At 50.6% G+C, this 18375-nt stretch overlaps 1 protein-coding gene across 11 annotated transcripts in view; it reads left to right on the top strand.

The window, feature by feature from the left end:
- The window catches only part of LOC146869170 (uncharacterized), a 166788-nt gene that overhangs the window by 136529 nt on the left and 11884 nt on the right, over positions 1-18375 (top strand). For 10 of the 11 annotated variants that reach the window (XR_014977630.1, XM_085640929.1, XM_085640907.1 and 7 more), the window contains 4 exons: positions 3923-4048; positions 11857-11970; positions 12546-12683; positions 14890-15069. Coding sequence is in view for 10 of the 11 variants with exons in the window: in XM_085640929.1 (XP_085497055.1) it covers positions 3923-4048; positions 11857-11970; positions 12546-12683; positions 14890-15069 (558 nt within the window). In the remaining variant the exon portion in view is untranslated. The remainder of the gene's footprint in view (positions 1-3922; positions 4049-11856; positions 11971-12545; positions 12684-14889; positions 15070-18375) is intronic. The other variant, XM_085640996.1, reaches the window with a different exon arrangement.

Below are 18375 nucleotides of genomic sequence, written 5' to 3'. Positions count from 1 at the left end.
TTTCTCCACCATAGCTCGAGATTTCAATCCGTGACCTATAGAATATAGTCTTCAGCAGGCCCTCAACCTACTAAGCTATCTTGCTGTATTCTTTTTCTACAGATGTCGGCTGGGGACTCGACCAATCATGGAAGGATGTTGGCTTTGTGTTCTGGTTCACAGACCCTAGCACAGATAGGTGCTTAATCTTGTGTTACACTGCCCTCTAGTGGCACACACTGAGATCTGCTGACAGAGCTGATGTCCACGTTCCAATGCTAAGCTTACATACCTCATCCACTTGCAATTTTTAGGTCTCGCCTGACCCAGCGCATGCGCTGGTCTGGCCAGACTTAGGTCTGGCCAGACTTATTGAGAGGGCTCCAAAAAGTGCTACCAGGCCAGCCTAGAGCTACAGTGAAGGTGCGCGGGCGCGCGCGCCGCGCTTTACCACGATTACTTTCACTTTCGCGGCCGCACGGCAGCTTTGATTGCGATCGCCATCACTTTCACTTTCGCGGCCACACGGCCTCTTTGCATAGCCAATAGGTCTCGCTTTTAGGACCTTATAAGTATTTAGTTATGCAACTGTTGCATAGCTAAACACTTGTAAGGTCCTAAAGGCGAGACCTATTGGCTATGCCAATGCTTGTTTTCTTGGCCTTCTGGCCCTCATAGTATTCCTCTTCCCTATTAAAACAGAGTGCCAAATATCTCAGAGTGCACGCCGATTCGTTTGGTAGAGGCGCCTGCTACAGTTCTGTATATACCAGTGTGGACATCCCCAGTCAACACTAGACTGCATGTCCCAGAATGCACTTTGGCTCACTCATATCTACACATACCTATGGAACTGAACATGCCAGTTTACTTTGCAAGTTCTACTGCACAGAATGGGTATTGAGCCAACCAATAAGATGCTTCTACTTTTCAGACTACAGGTACCGGCGTGTTCGCTGCCTTTGACTCCTAGATCTTTGTCGACTAGCATGAGCTCCTCTTTACTCGGCACATGCCGTGATACCAGGGCTCTGGAGCCCTCACCTGGAGTGTTGGCTTCAGCTCTGGAGCCCTCCCCTGGAGTGTTGGCTTCACCTCTGGAGCCCTCACCTGGAGTGTTGGCTTCAGCTCTGGAGCCCTCACCTGGAGTGTTGGCTTCAGCTCTGGAGCCCTCCACTGGAGTGTTGGCTTCAGCTCTGGAGCCCTCCACTGGAGTGTTGGCTTCAGCTCTGGAGCCCTCACCTGGAGTGTTGGCTTCAGCTCTGGAGCCCTCCCCTGGAGTGTTGCTTTCAGCTCTGGAGCCCTCCCCTGGAGTGTTGGGATCAGTTCTGGAGGCCTCACCTGGAGTGTTGGCTTTCAGCTCTGGAGCCCTCCCCTAGAGTGTTGGCTTTCAGCTCTGGAGCCCTCCCCTAGAGTGTTGGCTTTCAGCTCTGGAGGCCTCACCTGGAGTGTTGGCTTCACCTCTGGAGGCCTCACCTGGAGTGTTGGCTTCACCTCTGGAGGCCTCACCTGGAGTGTTGGCTTCACCTCTGGAGGCCTCACCTGGAGTGTTGGCTTCACCTCTGGAGGCCTCACCTGGAGTGTTGGCTTCACCTCTGGAGGCCTCACCTGGAGTGTTGGCTTCACCTCTGGAGGCCTCACCTGGAGTGTTGGCTTCAGCTCTGGAGGCCTCACCTGGAGTGTTTGCTTCAGCTCTGAAGGCCTCACCTAGAGTGTTTGCTTCAGTTCTGAAGGCCTCATCTACAGTGTTGGCTTCAATTCTGAAGGCCCCACCTGGAGTGTTGGCTTTAGCTCTGGAGCCCTCCCGGCTCCACCTGGAGTGTTGGCTTTAGCTCTGGAGCCCTCCCGGCTCCACCTGGAGTGTTGGCTTCAACTCTGGAGCCCTCCCCTGGAGTGTTGGCTTCAGCTCTGGAGCCCTCCCCTGGAGTGATGGCTTCAGCTCTGGAGCCCTCCCCTGGAGTGTTGGCTTTAGCTCTGGAGCCCTCCCGGCTCCACCTGGAGTGTTGGCTTCAACTCTGGAGCCCTCCCCTGGAGTGTTGGCTTCAGCTCTGGAGCCCTCCCCTGGAGTGATGGCTTCAGCTCTGGAGCCCTCCCCTGGAGTGATGGCTTCAGCTCTGGAGCCCTCCCCTGGAGTGTTGGCTTCAGCTCTGGAGCCCTCACCTGGAGTGTTGGCTTCAGCTCTGGAGCCCTCACCTGGAGTGTTGGCGTCAGCTCTGGAGCCCTCACCTGCATTGTTGGCGTCAGCTCTCGAGCCCTCACCTGCAGTGTTGGCGTCGGCTCTGGAGCCCTCACCTGGAGTGTTGGCATCAGCTCTGGAGCCCTCACCTGCAGTGTTGGCGTCCGCTCTGGAGCCCTCACCTGCAGTGTTGGCGTCCGCTCTGGAGCCCTCCCCTGCAGTGTTGGCGTCCGCTCTGGAGCCCTCACCTGCAGTGTTGGCGTCCGCTCTGGAGCCCTCACCTGCAGTGTTGGCGTCCGCTCTGGAGCCCTCACCTGCAGTGTTGGCGTCCGCTCTGGAGCCCTCACCTGCAGTGTTGGCGTCCGCTCTGGAGCCCTCACCTGCAGTGTTGGCGTCCGCTCTGGAGCCCTCACCTGCAGTGTTGGCTTCAGCTCTGGAGCCCTCACCTGCAGTGTTGGCTTCAGCTCTGGAGCCCTCACCTGCAGTGTTGGCTTCAGCTCTGGAGCCCTCACCTGCAGTGTTGGCTTCAGCTCTGGAGCCCTCACCTGCAGTGTTGGCTTCAGCTCTGGAGCCCTCACCTGCAGTGTTGGCGTCTGTTCTGGGGGCCTCACCTGGAGTGTTGGGATCAGTTCTGAAGGCCTCATCTACAGTGTTGGCTTCAGTTCTGAAGGCCCCACCTGGAGTGTTGGCTTCAGTTCTGAAGGCCCCACCTGGAGTGTTGGCTTCAGTTCTGAAGGCCTCATCTACAGTGTTGGCTTCAGTTCTGAAGGCCCCACCTGGAGTGTTGGCTTCAGCTCTGGAGGCCTCACCTGGAGTGTTGGCTTCAGCTCTGGAGGCCTCACCTGGAGTGTTGGCTTCAGCTCTGGAGGCCTCACCTGGAGTGTTGGCTTCAGCTCTGGAGGCCTCACCTGGAGTGTTGGCTTCAGCTCTGGAGGCCTCACCTGGAGTGTTGGCTTCAGCTCTGGAGGCCTCACCTGGAGTGTTGGCTTCAGCTCTGGAGCCCTCCCCTGGAGTGTTGGCTTCAGCTCTGGAGCCCTCCCCTGGAGTGTTGGCTTCAGCTCTGGAGCCCTCCCCTGGAGTGTTGGCTTCAGCTCTGGAGCCCTCCCCTGGAGTGTTGGCTTCAGTTCAGAAGGCCTCACCTGCAGTGTTGGCTTCAGTTCAGAAGGCCTCACCTGCAGTGTTGGCTTCAGTTCAGAAGGCCTCACCTGCAGTGTTGGCTTCAGTTCAGAAGGCCTCACCTGCAGTGTTGGCTTCAGTTCAGTAGGCCTCACCTGCAGTGTTGGCTTCAGTTCAGTAGGCCTCACCTGCAGTGTTGGCTTCAGTTCAGAACGCCTCACCTGCAGTGTTGGCTTCAGTTCAGTAGGCCTCACCTGCAGTGTTTGCCTCACCTGCAGTGTTGGCTTCAGTTCAGTAGGCCTCACCTGCAGTGTTGGCTTCAGTTCATTAGGCCTCACCTGCAGTGTTGGCTTCAGTTCTGTAGGCCTCACCTGCAGTGTTGGCTTCAGTTCCGGAGACCTCACCTTGTGGGTTGTCCTCGGTTATTGAGGCCTCAGCTGAAGTGTTGGCTTCAGTTCTGGAGGCCTCAGCTGAAGTGGTGGCTTCAGTTCTGGAGGCCTCACCTCATGTGAAGTGGTGGCTTCAGTTCTGGAGGCCTCACCTGAAGTGTTGGCTCCAATTTTGGAGACCTCACCTGCTGTGTTGGCTTGTCCTATAAACCATAATCAAATAAGATCTGCATATCACATCCTTCCTCTCTGTTATTTGTAGGAAAATGGGGATAGCCAGGTAGAGCAGCACCTGCTGGATAGAGGCCATCCCTGCAGCATCCCACAGCATGAGTCACTGATCAGACAACTCACTGAGAGCCTGCAGAGGAAGGAGGAGCTCCTGAAGGTGAGTTCACTGCAGATGTTGTGTTCAGTGCTTGTTTGTACAATGCTGCTTCATGGCTGTCAGCATGTTGCGGTACCTGCTGGGAAGCCTTCATCAGGCTATTTTAGATACTAGAACATGCCCCACGCAAACACTTGTTCTTACTTCTGCTGAAGGTGTGTTGTACAGTTATTCAGGGTGCCAATGAATGTGTTGTAAAGAAGTATGCAGTGCATGCAGATGTTAAGCAGTGTTTTATGGGGGTCCATGTGTTCTCATCAGGATGGAATACTTACCTGTATCTGACAAGGTGGGGGCATGTTTGCCACAGTAATGGGCCTAATTTCATCCTCCATTTGTTGTGTGTCAGTGAGTGGAGGGTCAGTCCTCACGACCACATGAAGGCACTTCCTCCCATGCAGTGTGCCCTCATTGTACACACCTAAATGGCACAGTGCCCAACGCAGGTAAGTACCTCATGTTTTAGGATCAACACCTCTGCAGGATGTGATGTGGCCCCAACCCCCAAGCATGTCCTGGTGCTATAAACCATTATAAGACCAAGTCAATGTGAAAGACTGAGGTAATTCGTCAAAAACAAAGGTTTTAAGTGATTTCCTGAAAGCAAAATGGTGGTTGATGAGTTTGAGAAAGCGAGGTTGGTCACTTGCCAGTTTAGCAGCGAACCTCTGAACCTGCAGCCTCCGCGGTGCGATCTCTTGAAGGCGGGAAGGGAAGCCACAGAGTGAAGTGGAGAATAGGAAGACATTTATGGAACTGGTCTTCGAGGGCCCAAGATGTTTACAGCTCCATGAACCATGCAGTGGGGTTTAAAAGAGACCCCCTTCTCCTGGGAGAGACCGTGAAGAACACCTCCGTTAGGGGTGATGTGTGTTCTTACGTCGAGGCCAAAAGTGCACGTATTTGGCCTCAGGATGGAGTAAGAGCCCAGTGACGAAGGTCACTCGCATGCCCAGGGAAGCAAGACCTTGTCTGACACGCTCCCAGCTCCTCTAGTGTGCTCCTGGGGCTTCTAGACGCTGCTTGATGAGCCATCTCAGGGCAGTGACACCGAAGTAGGAGACCTGAGAAAACGCGTTTTGGACTCTGCCTGATCCCACTGCCCCCTACTACCGGATGTAACTGATCATGTCCCTTACTGGTACACTGCAAGGTGCTGTTGGAGCCGCCCGCCTATGGCTGGAGCCGCCCGCCTATGGCTGGAGCCACCCGCCTATGGCTGGAGCCGCCCGCCTATGGCTGGAGCCGCCCGCCTATGGCTGGAGCCGCCCGCCTATGGCTGGAGCCGCCCGCCTATGGCTGGAGCCGCCCGCCTATGGCTGGAGCCGCCCGCCTATGGCTGGAGCCGCCCGCCTATGGCTGGAGCCGCCCGCCTATGGCTGGAGCCGCCCGCCTATGGATGCGCTGAGATGAAGGACAGCCCTTTCTGACGCGGATGCTGCAGGGAGGGAAAGGACTAGAAGATATGAGAGGACGGGATCTGAGCTGGCTTATGGGCAGAAGTAGGTGTGATGACACAAATTAAACGGGGAATGCTCTTTTGAGATGGAAATGTCCCCAGCATGGTAATCCGCCCCCCCCCCCCCTCCTGCGCTGAGACACCAGACTTTTATTTTGGACCTGGCGTCACAGTGGCCTTTCTGAGGTCCTAGACGCGACATGAGACATGGAGGAGAGACAAGTGATCTCTCATTACTGGTATGGACTCCTGTCCCTATCTTGAGTCTAGCACATTAAGCCGTTGTGGCAACACACCATGTGTACGGCGAAATCGGCAGTGTGACCATGGCTTTACCCTCTGTGACATGCATAATGTCCCACCGGAGTATGCCCAAACCATTGCATGGGCATCCTTGTGCATGTCGGGCGCATGTGCGTATGTAGTGAGTGTAACTCATGATTGGAGTTGAGCTGTGTATGACTGAGCCTGAGTGATGGAGGCCACATGGATCCATTTTGGATACCACTGGTCTCGCCTTGCACAAGATGAGGCGTGAGTGTTGTCTCTGCATTCCTGTAGCTGGAGGGAGGAGACCCAGATACTGAAGTGAGGAGGATGGAGGCAGGGCTACTTTTAGAAATCACTTGACGCCTTCTTGTTGACAAGGAGCTGCCGAATGGTCTTCCTGAGCACCGCCATTTTGTGGATGGTCGCATTGAGTAGTGGGACTGCAGACTCTGTGAGAGGTAAGGAAGTTGTGAGAGGTGAGGCCGGCCATTTTGTCTAATCCGGATTACTGCTTCATTTGGGCTCATGCTAGCCACGTGAAGAAGCCCCACACCTCATGCTTTCATTGTGGGTGCTCCAGGGTGGTGTACCCCTCGCCGGTACTTCCTGTGAGAAGCATCACTCTGCATAAAGGCCGTGTCTGGAGAACAGCCAGAGGAGGACACCTGACAGGAGAATCACCCCAAACTGGTTCTACAGTTAGAGTCCACTGATCCACACCCCCCGTCTGAAGAGCTGAGCATCAAAGTGGGACTGAGACCATCCCTCTTTGTTCCGGCTCCATCGTCTTCATGATCAACGAAGGGAATGCTCTGCAGGGTACGCGGACTACTCTCTCAGCCTGACAGCCAGTCTCCAGAAGGTATGGGGACATTACCTGGAGTCTGAATTTCTACTGGCGAGGAACTGAGGGGACAGCGCCCCCCCCCCCCCCCCGGTGAGGCCGTGTGAAGTCCAGGAGAGCAGACTACTTGAGAGTGAACTAGGGAGGACCCGCGTCCAGGTGGGCTTCCTGGTCTCTTCCTAGGTTCCTGGTGGCAACCACACAACTATGTTGACCCAGTTGCAGCCCCCAACCGGGCCTACGGTGATTGTCGTTGCCCTGGACGAGGGCTGGAATTGCATAATTGTCACAGGCCCAACCATGGCTTCACTTTCCTTTGGTTCAGTCGAGACTGTAACCAAAAAGTGACCTCAGTCTGACCATGGGCTGCATCTGCATAAGACTGAAAAATTATTTTATAACAACCATAGATAAAGAGTGCCAATAATTACCAGGTGTATAACTATATAAAGTGAGTGCTTTCAATCAAACTCAATTCACAAGTGCAACTTAAACAGATTAAAGTGTTTAAAATCATTTATTTGATAATTTTTTTTGGGAGTATAAAAATATATAGGAAAAATATATGATCAATGATAAATTGTCAGTATACAAAAAATATATTTTTTTCCCACATTTTGACATTAGTAGCACTTAATTGTAAATATAATATATAGCACAAATAGACAAAAGGAGAATATCGAATTCAAAACAGAAATGATGAAAGCAAAGCGGTGGATGGAGACTACGCGCGTTTCGGCGAAGATGCCTTCATCAGGACACAGTCTATTGCACTGATGCTTTAAATGGTATCAGGTGATATGTTTAGTGTGAAGGGTACGGAACCTTCGTCCCTTTTTGTCCATCTGCATAAGCCCAGTAGAGTGCATCTTCTAACAAAAGATCACCATTGTGACCAGTCCAGTGCCTTTCCAAGGCACTGCAGCTTCTCTGACAGAGTCTGGGCGTGTGTGCTGAGAGAGTCCATTTTCAGATGACCTCTAGCAAACACAGGTGGGCTTGGTGGCTCCCTGCACCCCTCACCGGAGGCTCGGCCCGGCATGCAAGGTGTTCATTGAGGACTCTAGCATTATCACCCATCCCCAAGGAGGGGTCATAAGTCATAAGTCATAAAATTTATATAGCGCACTACATACCCAGAGGGTTTCAAGGCGCTTGGGGAGGGGAGGGGGGTTATTTGTCAAATATCCACGTTTTAAGTTGTTTTCTGAACGCTAGGTGATTCTGGGTGAGGCGAAGGTAAGCGGGGAGTGAGTTCCATGTTTTGGCAGCCAGGTATGAGAAGGATCTGCCTCCAATGGTGGTTTTGTTGATGCGAGGGACAGTGGCGAATGCTTGGCTGGAAGATCGAAGTTGGCGGGAGGGGGTGTAGAAGGACAGTCGAGAGTTGAGGCAATCTGGTCCGATGTCGTAGAGTGATTTGTGTGCGTGGGTAAGCAGTCGGAAAGTGATCCTCTTATTGACGGGTAGCCAGTGGAGGTCTTTAAGGTGACCCGAGATGTGTTCGTTGCGTGGGATGTCTAATATGAGCCTGGCTGAGGCGTTTTGGATTCGTTGTAGTTTCTTCTGTAGTTTGGCGGTGGTACCTGCGTAGAGGGTGTTTCCGTAGTCCAGTCGGCTCGTGACCAGAGCATGGGTGACTGTTTTCCTTGTTTCGGTGGGGATCCAGCGAAATGTTTTTCTGAGCATGCGAAGGATGTTGAAGCAGGATGAGGATACGGCGCTGACTTGTCTGTTCATTGAGAGTGAAGAGTCCAGGATGACGCCAAGGTTCCGTGCGTGGTCTGTCGGGATGGGTGCTTTTCCGAGGGCTTCCGGCCACCAGGAGTCGTCCCAAGCAGAGGGGGATTTACCTAAGATGAGGACTTCTGTTTTGTCTGAGTTCAGTTTCAGACGGCTTTGTTTCATCCATTCGGCGACTTCTTTCATTCCTTCGTGTAGGTTAGTTTTGGCGGTGCTGGGGTCCTTGGTGAGAGAAAGGATCAGTTGAGTGTCATCCGCGTAAGAGATGATGTTGAGGTTGTGTTGGCGGGCGATGGTCGCGAGGGGGCTCATGTATACGTTGAAGAGGGTGGGGCTGAGTGAGGATCCTTGTGGTACGCCGCAGATGATTTCAGAGGCCTCGGACTTGAATGGAGGGAGGCGGACTCTCTGGGTTCTTCCGGAAAGGAACGAGGTGATCCATTCCAGTGCCTTTCCTTGGATTCCGATGTTTTTGAGGCGCTGTAAAAGGGTGCTGTGGCAGACTGTGTCGAAGGCAGCAGAGAGGTCGAGGAGGATGAGGGCGACTGTGTCTCCAATGTCCAGTAGAGTTCGAATGTCGTCTGTTGCTGCGATGAGGGCGGTCTCAGTGCTGTGTTTTGCTCGGAAGCCAGATTGTGAGGAGTCGAGGGATTTGTTGGCTTCGAGGAAGGCGGCGAGCTGGTTGTTGACAGCTTTCTCGATGACTTTGGCCGGGAATGGAAGAAGTGAGATGGGGCGGTAGTTTTTGAGTTCGGTGGGGTCTGCTGTTGGTTTTTTCAGAAGTGCGGTGAGTTCAGCGTGTTTCCAGTCTTCTGGGAAGGTAGCGGAGTTGAAGGAGCAGTTGATGACGTCTCGGAGGTGCGGGGCTATGACGGAGTCTGCTTTGTTGAAGATGTGGTGAGGGCATGGGTCTGTGGGGGATCCAGAGTGGATGGAATTCATCAGGCGGATGGTGTCCTCAGTGGTGATTGGGTTCCAGGCGTTGAGGGTGTTAACGGGGGGAAGATAGTCAGCTGATGGTAGGGTGGGTTGGCTTCCGGGTTGGTTGTCAAAGCTGTTGTGGATGTCAGCAATCTTGTTGTGGAAAAAAGAGGCTAGGGAGTCGCAGAGAGTTTGAGAGGGGGTGATGTCGTTGGAGTTGGCCGAGGGGTTGGAAAATTCCTTGACGATGTTGAAAAGTTCCTTGCTGTTGTGGGCGTTGTTGTCGAGTCGATCCTTGAATGCTGTTTTTTTGGCTTTTCGGATCAGTTGGTGGTGAGTACGGATGGCGTTTTTGAAGGCGTCCTTGTTGCTGGTGGATGAGTCTTTTTTCCAGGCCTTTTCAAGGGAGCGGCATAGTTTCTTGGATTTCTTGAGGTCCTCGTTGAACCATGAGGCCTTCTTGATTTTGTGTAGGCGTTTTTTCAGTGGTGCTAAGGTGTCTGCGGTGTTGGATAACCAAAGGGTGAGGTTGGAGGCGGCTTCGTTGGCGTCAGAAGAGAGGGCTGGGGAGGTTTGAAGCATCGATGAGGAGATCTGTTCCGTGGTGATTTTGTTCCAGTTTCTTTGTAGAGTTGGTTGGAGGTGGATGATGGGTTTCGGCTTGTTGTAGGTGAAGTGGACGCAGCTGTGGTCAGTCCAGAGGAGCTCCATAGTGTGGTTGAAAGAGACATGGTTGCTAGAGGTGAAGATGGGGTCGAGTGTGTGACCTGCGATGTGGGTGGGGGAAGTGACCAGTTGTTTAAGTCCGAGGTTGGCGAGGTTGTCTAAGAGGGTGGCGGTGTTGCGGTCGTTGATCTTCTCAAGGTGGAAGTTGAGGTCTCCCAGGAGGATGTAGTCTTTGGAGGGGAGCGCGTGTGGGGTGATGAAGTCCGTGATGTCTTCACTGAATCTTGCGCGGGGTCCTGGTGGTCTGTAGAGGAGGGTGCCTCTGAGTGTGGTCTTGGGGTCGATGTGGATCTGGAAGTGGAGGTGTTCGGAGTTGGCGAGGTTGGCGTCAGAGCTGGTTGAGATGTGGATTGATTTCTTGTGGACGATAGCGATTCCTCCTCCTGTTTGGTCGGTGCGGTCTTTGCGTGTAATCTTATAGTCGTCAGGGATAGCGATGGCGATGTCAGGGGCGGAGGAGGCGTTCATCCATGTTTCCGTTAGGAAGGCGACGTCTGGAGAGATGGTGTCTAGTAGGTTCCAAAGGTCAATGGCGTGCCTGTGGACCGAGCGGGTGTTGAGAAGGATGCATTCTAGGTGGTTGGGGTCGGGAATCTGTGGTGTGGTCGGAGCGGAGATGTTGACGGTGCCGCTGAATTTGCAGGAGGGGCAGGAGAACGGTCCATGGGTGCGTCCTGGAGCGGCTTGGATGCAGTAGGGGGCGCGACCGGGGTTAAGGGCTAGGAGGGTGGCGGCATCGTAGGTAACGCGGGGGGGCTGGGCAGTGCGAGGGGCAGGGGGTCTGGCGCTGGGCGCGGTCCAGGCGCGGACGGGCGTAGACGGGCTTACCTTTGGCGCACCTTCGGCGCGGGTTGGGCGCGGACGCTGCGCGTGAACGCTGCGCGCAAGAGCAACTGTCATAAGTGGGAGGGGGAAGGGGCGAGGGAGGAGCAGCTGGGAGGCGGGTGCGTGGTGGAGGGGGCGGGCTCTGGCCAACAACAACAACAACAGCAATGGCGGCTGGGGCGGAAGCGCCGACCGGGTCGGGTGAAACCGATCAAAGAACTACGCGGGCGGCCACACAATGCCAAAGCAGGCACAATGCCAAAGCAGGGAGCAGCTAATGCAGGAGCACAAATACAAATAATGCAGCAAAGGGCAGCAAACACGGGCACACGATCTCGGCAGGGCAATACAATGTTTAAAATAAACAATAAGTGCAGCAAAGGACGATAACTATGATCAGCAGCAGGGCTGCGCAACGATACCCAGCTTGAGGCAGGAGAGAGCGGGGGCAGGAGGGAGCGACCGTAACTGACCAAGTCAGGACGGAGGTGAGCTGGATTTCACAAGAGCTGTCCCCAGAGCTAGGGGGAGCACCTGAGAGTTAGTATTGGAGCACACAGGGCAGGTGAAGCACCTTCAGGGAAACACACTCCAAAGCACTGCCTTGTGTGATCATTGAATTGTTGTAGTATTTAGTGCAACCGTGTGATTAAAGTACTTTCTTTCTTGTAAAGGCAGGAACTGATTTGGACATTAAGATCATTGTGTCTGTTGTTTGAGTGCTCAGCTCGAGACACCCCACATTATCTCCCTGAGAAGTCTGTGACTGCTCGCCCTAGCTACCCTGAGAGTCAAGTGTGAAGGGGGTGTATTTGGCCCAGTTTGCAGAACTGGAATAGGATGGGCCCCGGGACATGAGTGGGGAAACCACCTCAACACCCACGGTTGAGGCCTATAAGCCCCTTTCTGCCCCATGACCCCCGTTCCATCTGTAAAACAAGCATTTCTCTCCCATCGTCGTCTGTTTGTGTAATGCTTTTAACAAAGGCTGCTCTGTCCTGCTTTTGTACCATCGCGCAGGACTGTGTGGGCCTGCTGAGGACTGTGAGGTTTGGGAATGAACCTTCGGATGTAAAAGGTGCGCTGATTGAGAGGCTGCAACAGAGGCTGAAGGAGCGAGACCTGGCCATCCAGGTGAGCATGTCCCATTCTCCTGAAGTTATATTTATGTGATGGGGAAGGATGAAGGAGGCAGAGAGGGGATGTTTAAAACAACCTCTTATGTTTGATTGAAAATTAAAAATAGAGGGCCCCACCATCACATGTTTACACACCCAATTGTTTGAAGGTCTAGGCAGATAAGGGACTCCCTGAAATGCCTGAGAAGAGAAAGAAAGAACTGGTCCGCTTCGCTTGCCATCAGTTGTCACTGCCCCATTGACAGACACTGCATTGACCTCTGTGGTCAAGAGGCAGAATGCAGGTCCTTTCAAGGCGTCAGTACATAACCATTACTTGACTAGCCTCCAGGTGTCACTGCTGCACCATTGTAGGTGTGCTTCAAACTCTTGGTGGAACATTCCTAGTCCATAAACTCCAGGTGAGAGTGAGATTGACCCCTGGAGGCATGCAGCTAGCTCCTTTTGTATCTCTAACACCCCCTGCCATGTTTGTATACTTTAAATCCTAAAAGATTGTATGCCTGTTTTCTTCTCTTCTAAATTTGGCCTGTTTCTGTCTGCTCTCGTTGCTGGGTATGCTGGATATAGCAAGCGGCGGATGATAAGTTTTCGGCCTTGAAGTCAAAGGAGGAAGAGGTGGAACAGCTGCGGCAGGCGTTGCGAGAAAAGGACCGCGATGTGGCTCGCCTGTCTGACGTGCTACGGAAAAACGAAGAGATGATCACTGTGAGCAACGGGGAACATGAAACATATCAAAAATATACCATTAATGAAGATCAGAGTGGGGAGCCTGTGTTGTAAAAAATAATAAGAATAACCTGCATTAGAAGGCGGTGGGTAGCTGATAAAATCATGAAGTAGAAGTCACTGGATGTGGCTACTAGCTGTGGGATTGCATTTGTTAAAAATACGGAATATTAGAACATTGGAATATTGAGCGTCCCATTGAAGACGGTGGAGTAGCTCTGGGCATATAATGGCTGGTATAAGCCAGAAGCTCCTACATTCCAATGTTTGTCCTCTTGTTTCGCCCTTTTTAGGTCTCGCCTGACCCAGCGCATGCGCTGGTCTGGCGAGACTTATTGAGAGGGCTCCAAAAAGTGCTACCAGGCCAGCCTAGAGCTACAGTGCATGTGCGCGGGCGCACGCACCGCGCTTGACCGCGGTTACTATCACTTTCGCGGCCGCACAGCCCTTGGCATAGCCAATAGGTCTCGCTTTTGGGACCTTATAAGTATTTAGTTATGCAACTGTTGCATGGCTAAACACATATAAGGTCCCAAAGGCGAGACCTATTGGCTATGCCAATGCTTGTTTTATTTGGAACATTCTATTTAAATTGTGTGGCATGTTTTAATAGTCTTCTGCCTCGGGCTATATCTGTTGATAAAGGCCATCACCCTTGTTATAGGCCCTCGCCGCTCTGGTTCATGGCCTTTAACAACCAGAATAGCCCTCGGCGGAGGGCTGTAAGGCTATAGTACGCACTGCAAGTGGCTATTAGCAGTTGTTTTCCTTGTAAAGAAAATATCTCTAATTTTCTTATTGCAGGCTACTGGTGACATTACTGGTCACCTAATAAAACGAGACACATTACTAGTCATTTGAAATAAGAAAATGGCTCAGCTACTCTACTGTAGTAATTTATTATATTTAAGTTGTGATGTCACAACGCCTTTAGCCGGAGACAAAATATAATGTAAAAGCCAGGCCACTGAGCACAATTACAACTTCTGTTTCAATAGTGAAACCGATTGCTAGCGTTTATATTCCCCTAGCATCATTTTCAAAATAAGGCCCAAGAGAACAAGGATTTCACATAGTGTTTGAAGAGATGGGTAGTGTGACCTTGTATTTTAAGGAACAAAATACCCCCTACTATGCGCTACAGGAATATCACACGTCTGCTCGAAGGTCTGTGACTTTATAAAGGTACTTTAAATTTGGCTTTGCTCCATTTGTGGTCATGGAACTCTTTCTCAATTTGTGACATCCCTAGAGTACATGGGGGGGCTGCAATCCCTGTATAAAAGCACGTCTCTAGTTCCCTTATTACAGACAACTTGTGGCACATCTAGTCCCTTGTAATAAAGGGATCACAAAGCCTCTCCTCTTCAATAAGTTATTACAGTTGAGTTCTGATGCCACAGTACCTGCTGCCGGAGATAGCAGCCCGGGCGAAAGACAGGTCATGGAGCATCATTACAACCAGAGATTAAACCAGGAAAACAGGAACTGTCTTTTCCTTCTGATGTGTTTTTCTAAAATGAAGTGATCACCACAGGAAGGATGGAATCTCTGCATGTTTCAATACAATTTGAGCTGCAGCATTTTTGTAATCCAAATATGTTTGGCAAGAATTACTAACTGCTTTTTGATGTGTTTAATTTGACAGTACAGATCCTGCTTTTATTGTTAATTTTTGCAATGAACATGAACGCGAAAGATACTAAGGATTTATGCTTTTCTGGTAACGATGAGGGTATGGCCATGTATTGTAAGGAGTAAAATGCCTTCTGTCATACACTAAAAGGACATTGTAAGTCACCTCCGAGTAACATAATGTATGGTTATGGTTATGGAACTCCACGATGACTTACAATATCGTTATAATGTGTGATGGGGCAGGGGTAATTTATCCCATATATAATGTATACTAGAGGAAACTTTACCCCCTACAACATGAACATCGAACAGCATGTATGGGAGAAGGCAATAGCGCTGGATATGGTTGGTTGCAATTATGGAATAGTAATCCTAAGAGAAGGTTCATAGCAGTTACTGAAGATGGGCAATAAGAGTATTGTATACTTTGTATAGAAGTAGAAGGCCGACAGATTTAATACACAACTGTACCTTGGTTTTGAACAATCATTTTCCCAGTTCTTTCACTATCATCCCTTCCTGTGCTTTCTTTTTTGTGACATTGCAGGCTTTAAGAGACGTACTACAGCAGAAGGAGTTTGCGACCCCCAAGCTGGAAGCTGCGTACAAGACTCTTCAGCAGGCTGCCCAGGAACGAGACGAGCTGCGCATCTACGCCCTGCAGGAAAAGGACGCCATGATTGCGTCTCTGCAGGAAGCCCTGACCAGCAGTAACCGCGATGTGGAGGTACTAGAGGCTGTTGCTTGTGGCCGCTAGGATCCGATGTGCAATATCCACTCTTTACCCCAGTGCTTAATGTGAGTCGGTGGTTTCTGGTACTCTGCATTGACACTTAATTCTAAACACTGGCACTAATGACAGTCCAAACACAAGGATATGATGGACGGAGAGCTGAAACTTTTCAGACACTCACCCCCAGTCCACCACATGGTGATACTGTCTGTAAAACTTTGAGATGAGAATTTCTGTAAAATTTTGAGATGAGTCAACCGTGTTTAATAATTCAATATACATTAAAAATTAACAATACCTGCCTCCCACGCTTGGGGCGGCCAGGAATAGTCTGAGCCCTTTCACTTGTAGGAGTATGATGGTTATTTGTTCTGTTGGTACTGTAATTGGCAGCGCTGGCAGGGGCTGTGTGGTGCAAGCTGCAGGGGCCTTTTGAGAAGGTACCTATCAAATTAAGCACTGCTCTACCCTATTACTCCTGGAAGCCTTGTAGTGCATTGGTCCATGGGAAAGTGATAGTGCAAGGGAAAATCACTTTTATTAAACAACTATTTTTATAGTTATTAAAACCCAATTCAGTGGTGAAATTGAATGTTAATAAAAATTAAGGAAAAGTAACCTTTTGAAAGCTATCCTTTCCCAGACTGAGCAAGGATTATTTGCTTTGTCTCTCTAATTTTTCCCAGCCAGTAATTAGCCTTGAATAGGTGTGAAATGCCTCCCAGGAGGAAACACTAGGGTGATCTGAATGGGCTTAGATGACTCCTCTGAGCTCCACAGAATGGGCAGGGTGGGGCTGTGGGCATCTTTTTTGACACAATGGTGCTAAATCCTGCTTGTCTGGTTTGCTGTGTTCATGTATAAACTTGAGACATACTTAAGTGGTGAGAACAATATGTCAAGATAACTCTTGGGGATCCACTGTCTGGTTACTGAAGGACTCTGTCCTAACAGACTTCTGTGTCTGCGTTTGTTGTGAGCACAGTGGCTGCCTCAAACTGGATTTTAGTGTTAGATGTGGGATGGCACTAGGATTACCACAGTACACTCCATAATCACACACCAAGCCCTCGTACCTCAAGTTTAGTGTGGCTGAATCTTTTTTCATCTTGAATATACTCCAATTGGGTAGTGTTGGCCCTGGGAACGTTTACCCCATTGGTTAGGGCTTGCCCAGATATCATTCACACCCACTAGCTAGAGATTGGCATTAATGTGGCACCTCCAGGCACCCACTTCAGAACACTTTCTGGACCTTCAGAAGAGAACTGAACCGGATGACCTTAAGGACTGAAAACGCTTGCTCTTGTATCCAGGACAAAGAAGTTAACTCCAGGGGTCATAAGGCTGAACCTCCTGTGTAGTTACAGGGAGAAAACAGGCTGCAAGAGGCCTTTTCCTGGAAGTACCCAACTGACCACTGGTGTCTATACCTAGACTTGACATTGCTGTAAACCTCTGCTTTGCGCACTGTGAGTCAGAATGGGATTTAAAAGTATACTTCTGTGGTAGAATGAAACTTAAAAGACTAGGGGCCTGATTATGATCTCAGCGTACGGGTTACTGTGGCAGTTATCCCGTCTGCAGAAATCTAAATCACATTATATCCTATTTTGGCGGATAGGATAGCTGTCACAGTTGTGACTGAGCAGCTCGTCCACTGCGATCGTAATCCGACCCCAAGTCAGAATATAAATTCTTAGACCACGCTGAACCTGGTGTATCTGCCTGTGCTCCATCACGGCCAGTGCCTCAAATTGCACCTAGGTCTTGGTCTACCACAACTATTGACTATCATTGGAGCGTCGTGGCATGATTTGTACTCAAAACTTTTTAAAAGTCATTTCTCTGGTTCCTCTATTGAATTTGTCATTTCTGTGTACATTTATTAAATTTCATTTTCATGTCATTTTTTTTGTTTTGCATTTTGACTTTAATACTGTTTTGATACTGCGTACATATTGTAAACATTGCCCCAAGTTAAGCCTGTCTGCTCGGTGCCGAGGCTATCAGGGGGTTGAACTCAGATTAATTTTGGGGTTCACGCCGACAAGGGTTGTGATTGTTCCTTGAGGTGGGGAGTTGTGCGCCCCAAATAATAATCCAATGTGTTATACATTCAATAAATTATATGAGGTCCTTCTGAACAGAATTAAGGGGGTCAATAGGATGGCGGGCCCTAGCGGTAACAGGACCGCCCGCCTGCAAGGCGGCAGTCCCGCACTCCAAATCAGGATGCGACCGCCACAGTGGTGGCCACATCAAGCGTTTTAACATTGCGGACGGTGCTGCAGGCTGAGGCACCGCCGCAGTGTTGAAAAACTCATGTTGTGCATTTCCATGCACAACGCAGCAGGCACCACTCTGTGCCTGCCACCTTGTGCATGGAAATGTAGGGGGGTACCATGAGTACCCCCCAGTACAGCGACACCCCCCCCCCCCAACAAGGGTGGCCCACAAAAACGGCCCCCAAACCCAATCCCCACGAGCCTTTCCATGGCGGCATCTCTGTCGTGCAAAGGCGCCTGGCCACAAACATCCCAATATGGTGGACGGTGCCTGCTAGGAACTGCCACCATATTAGTGGCCCTGCTCCGCCCGCCAGGCAATCAGCACGATTGCCACCGGCGGAAAAGCGGCGGGACAGACTTTGCGTCCACCGCGATACCCACCGCCATCCTAATATGGTGGTGGGTAAATCTCAATGTGATAGCGGAATGATCGCCACCGATCGTTCCGCCATCGTAATGAGCCCCTAAGTCTATGGATCGAATTGTACTTTTTTTTAATGTGAACTAGGAGTCAATATTGCATCCTTTATTTTTATTGGTAACCATGTCATGGCTGAGGGCACATGTTTTTCTTTCTAATAATGGTCCGCCATTGCAGCATTCCTAGGACCACATCAATTATAGGACTGACGATGGATAATTCTGCATTTTTTCGACTGCTTTACTTTTCCCCACAAACACTAATTTGCAGTTTTCATGCTGTTTGTGTTGGAACATGCAACACCTTTTCTGCTCTTGAAATGGCCAATAATGTGTGAGAATCCCAAGTCTGGGCATTGGATGCGAAATTGGGACTTTCCTTGTATGAATATGCCCACCAGCCCCATAAGTGATGCTGTTTTTTTAAATACAAAGAGTTTTTAATTTTGACAGTCCTTGCCTTCAGTGGGTACCAATTTAGTTTTATAAGTATCTAGACATATTTTGAAAGGTATAACATAAACAAGTTTATCGTTTGTCCTTTTTTCGTTAATTGTAAACAGACTGGTCCAGTCGCCATATCGGATTT

Source organism: Triturus cristatus, chromosome 1_1 (assembly GCF_964204655.1).
Source record: "Triturus cristatus chromosome 1_1, aTriCri1.1, whole genome shotgun sequence".
Classification (NCBI taxonomy): Eukaryota; Metazoa; Chordata; class Amphibia; order Caudata; family Salamandridae; genus Triturus; species Triturus cristatus.
Note: the sequence above shows the minus strand (reverse complement) of the source record. Positions and strands in the feature narration are given on the sequence as shown.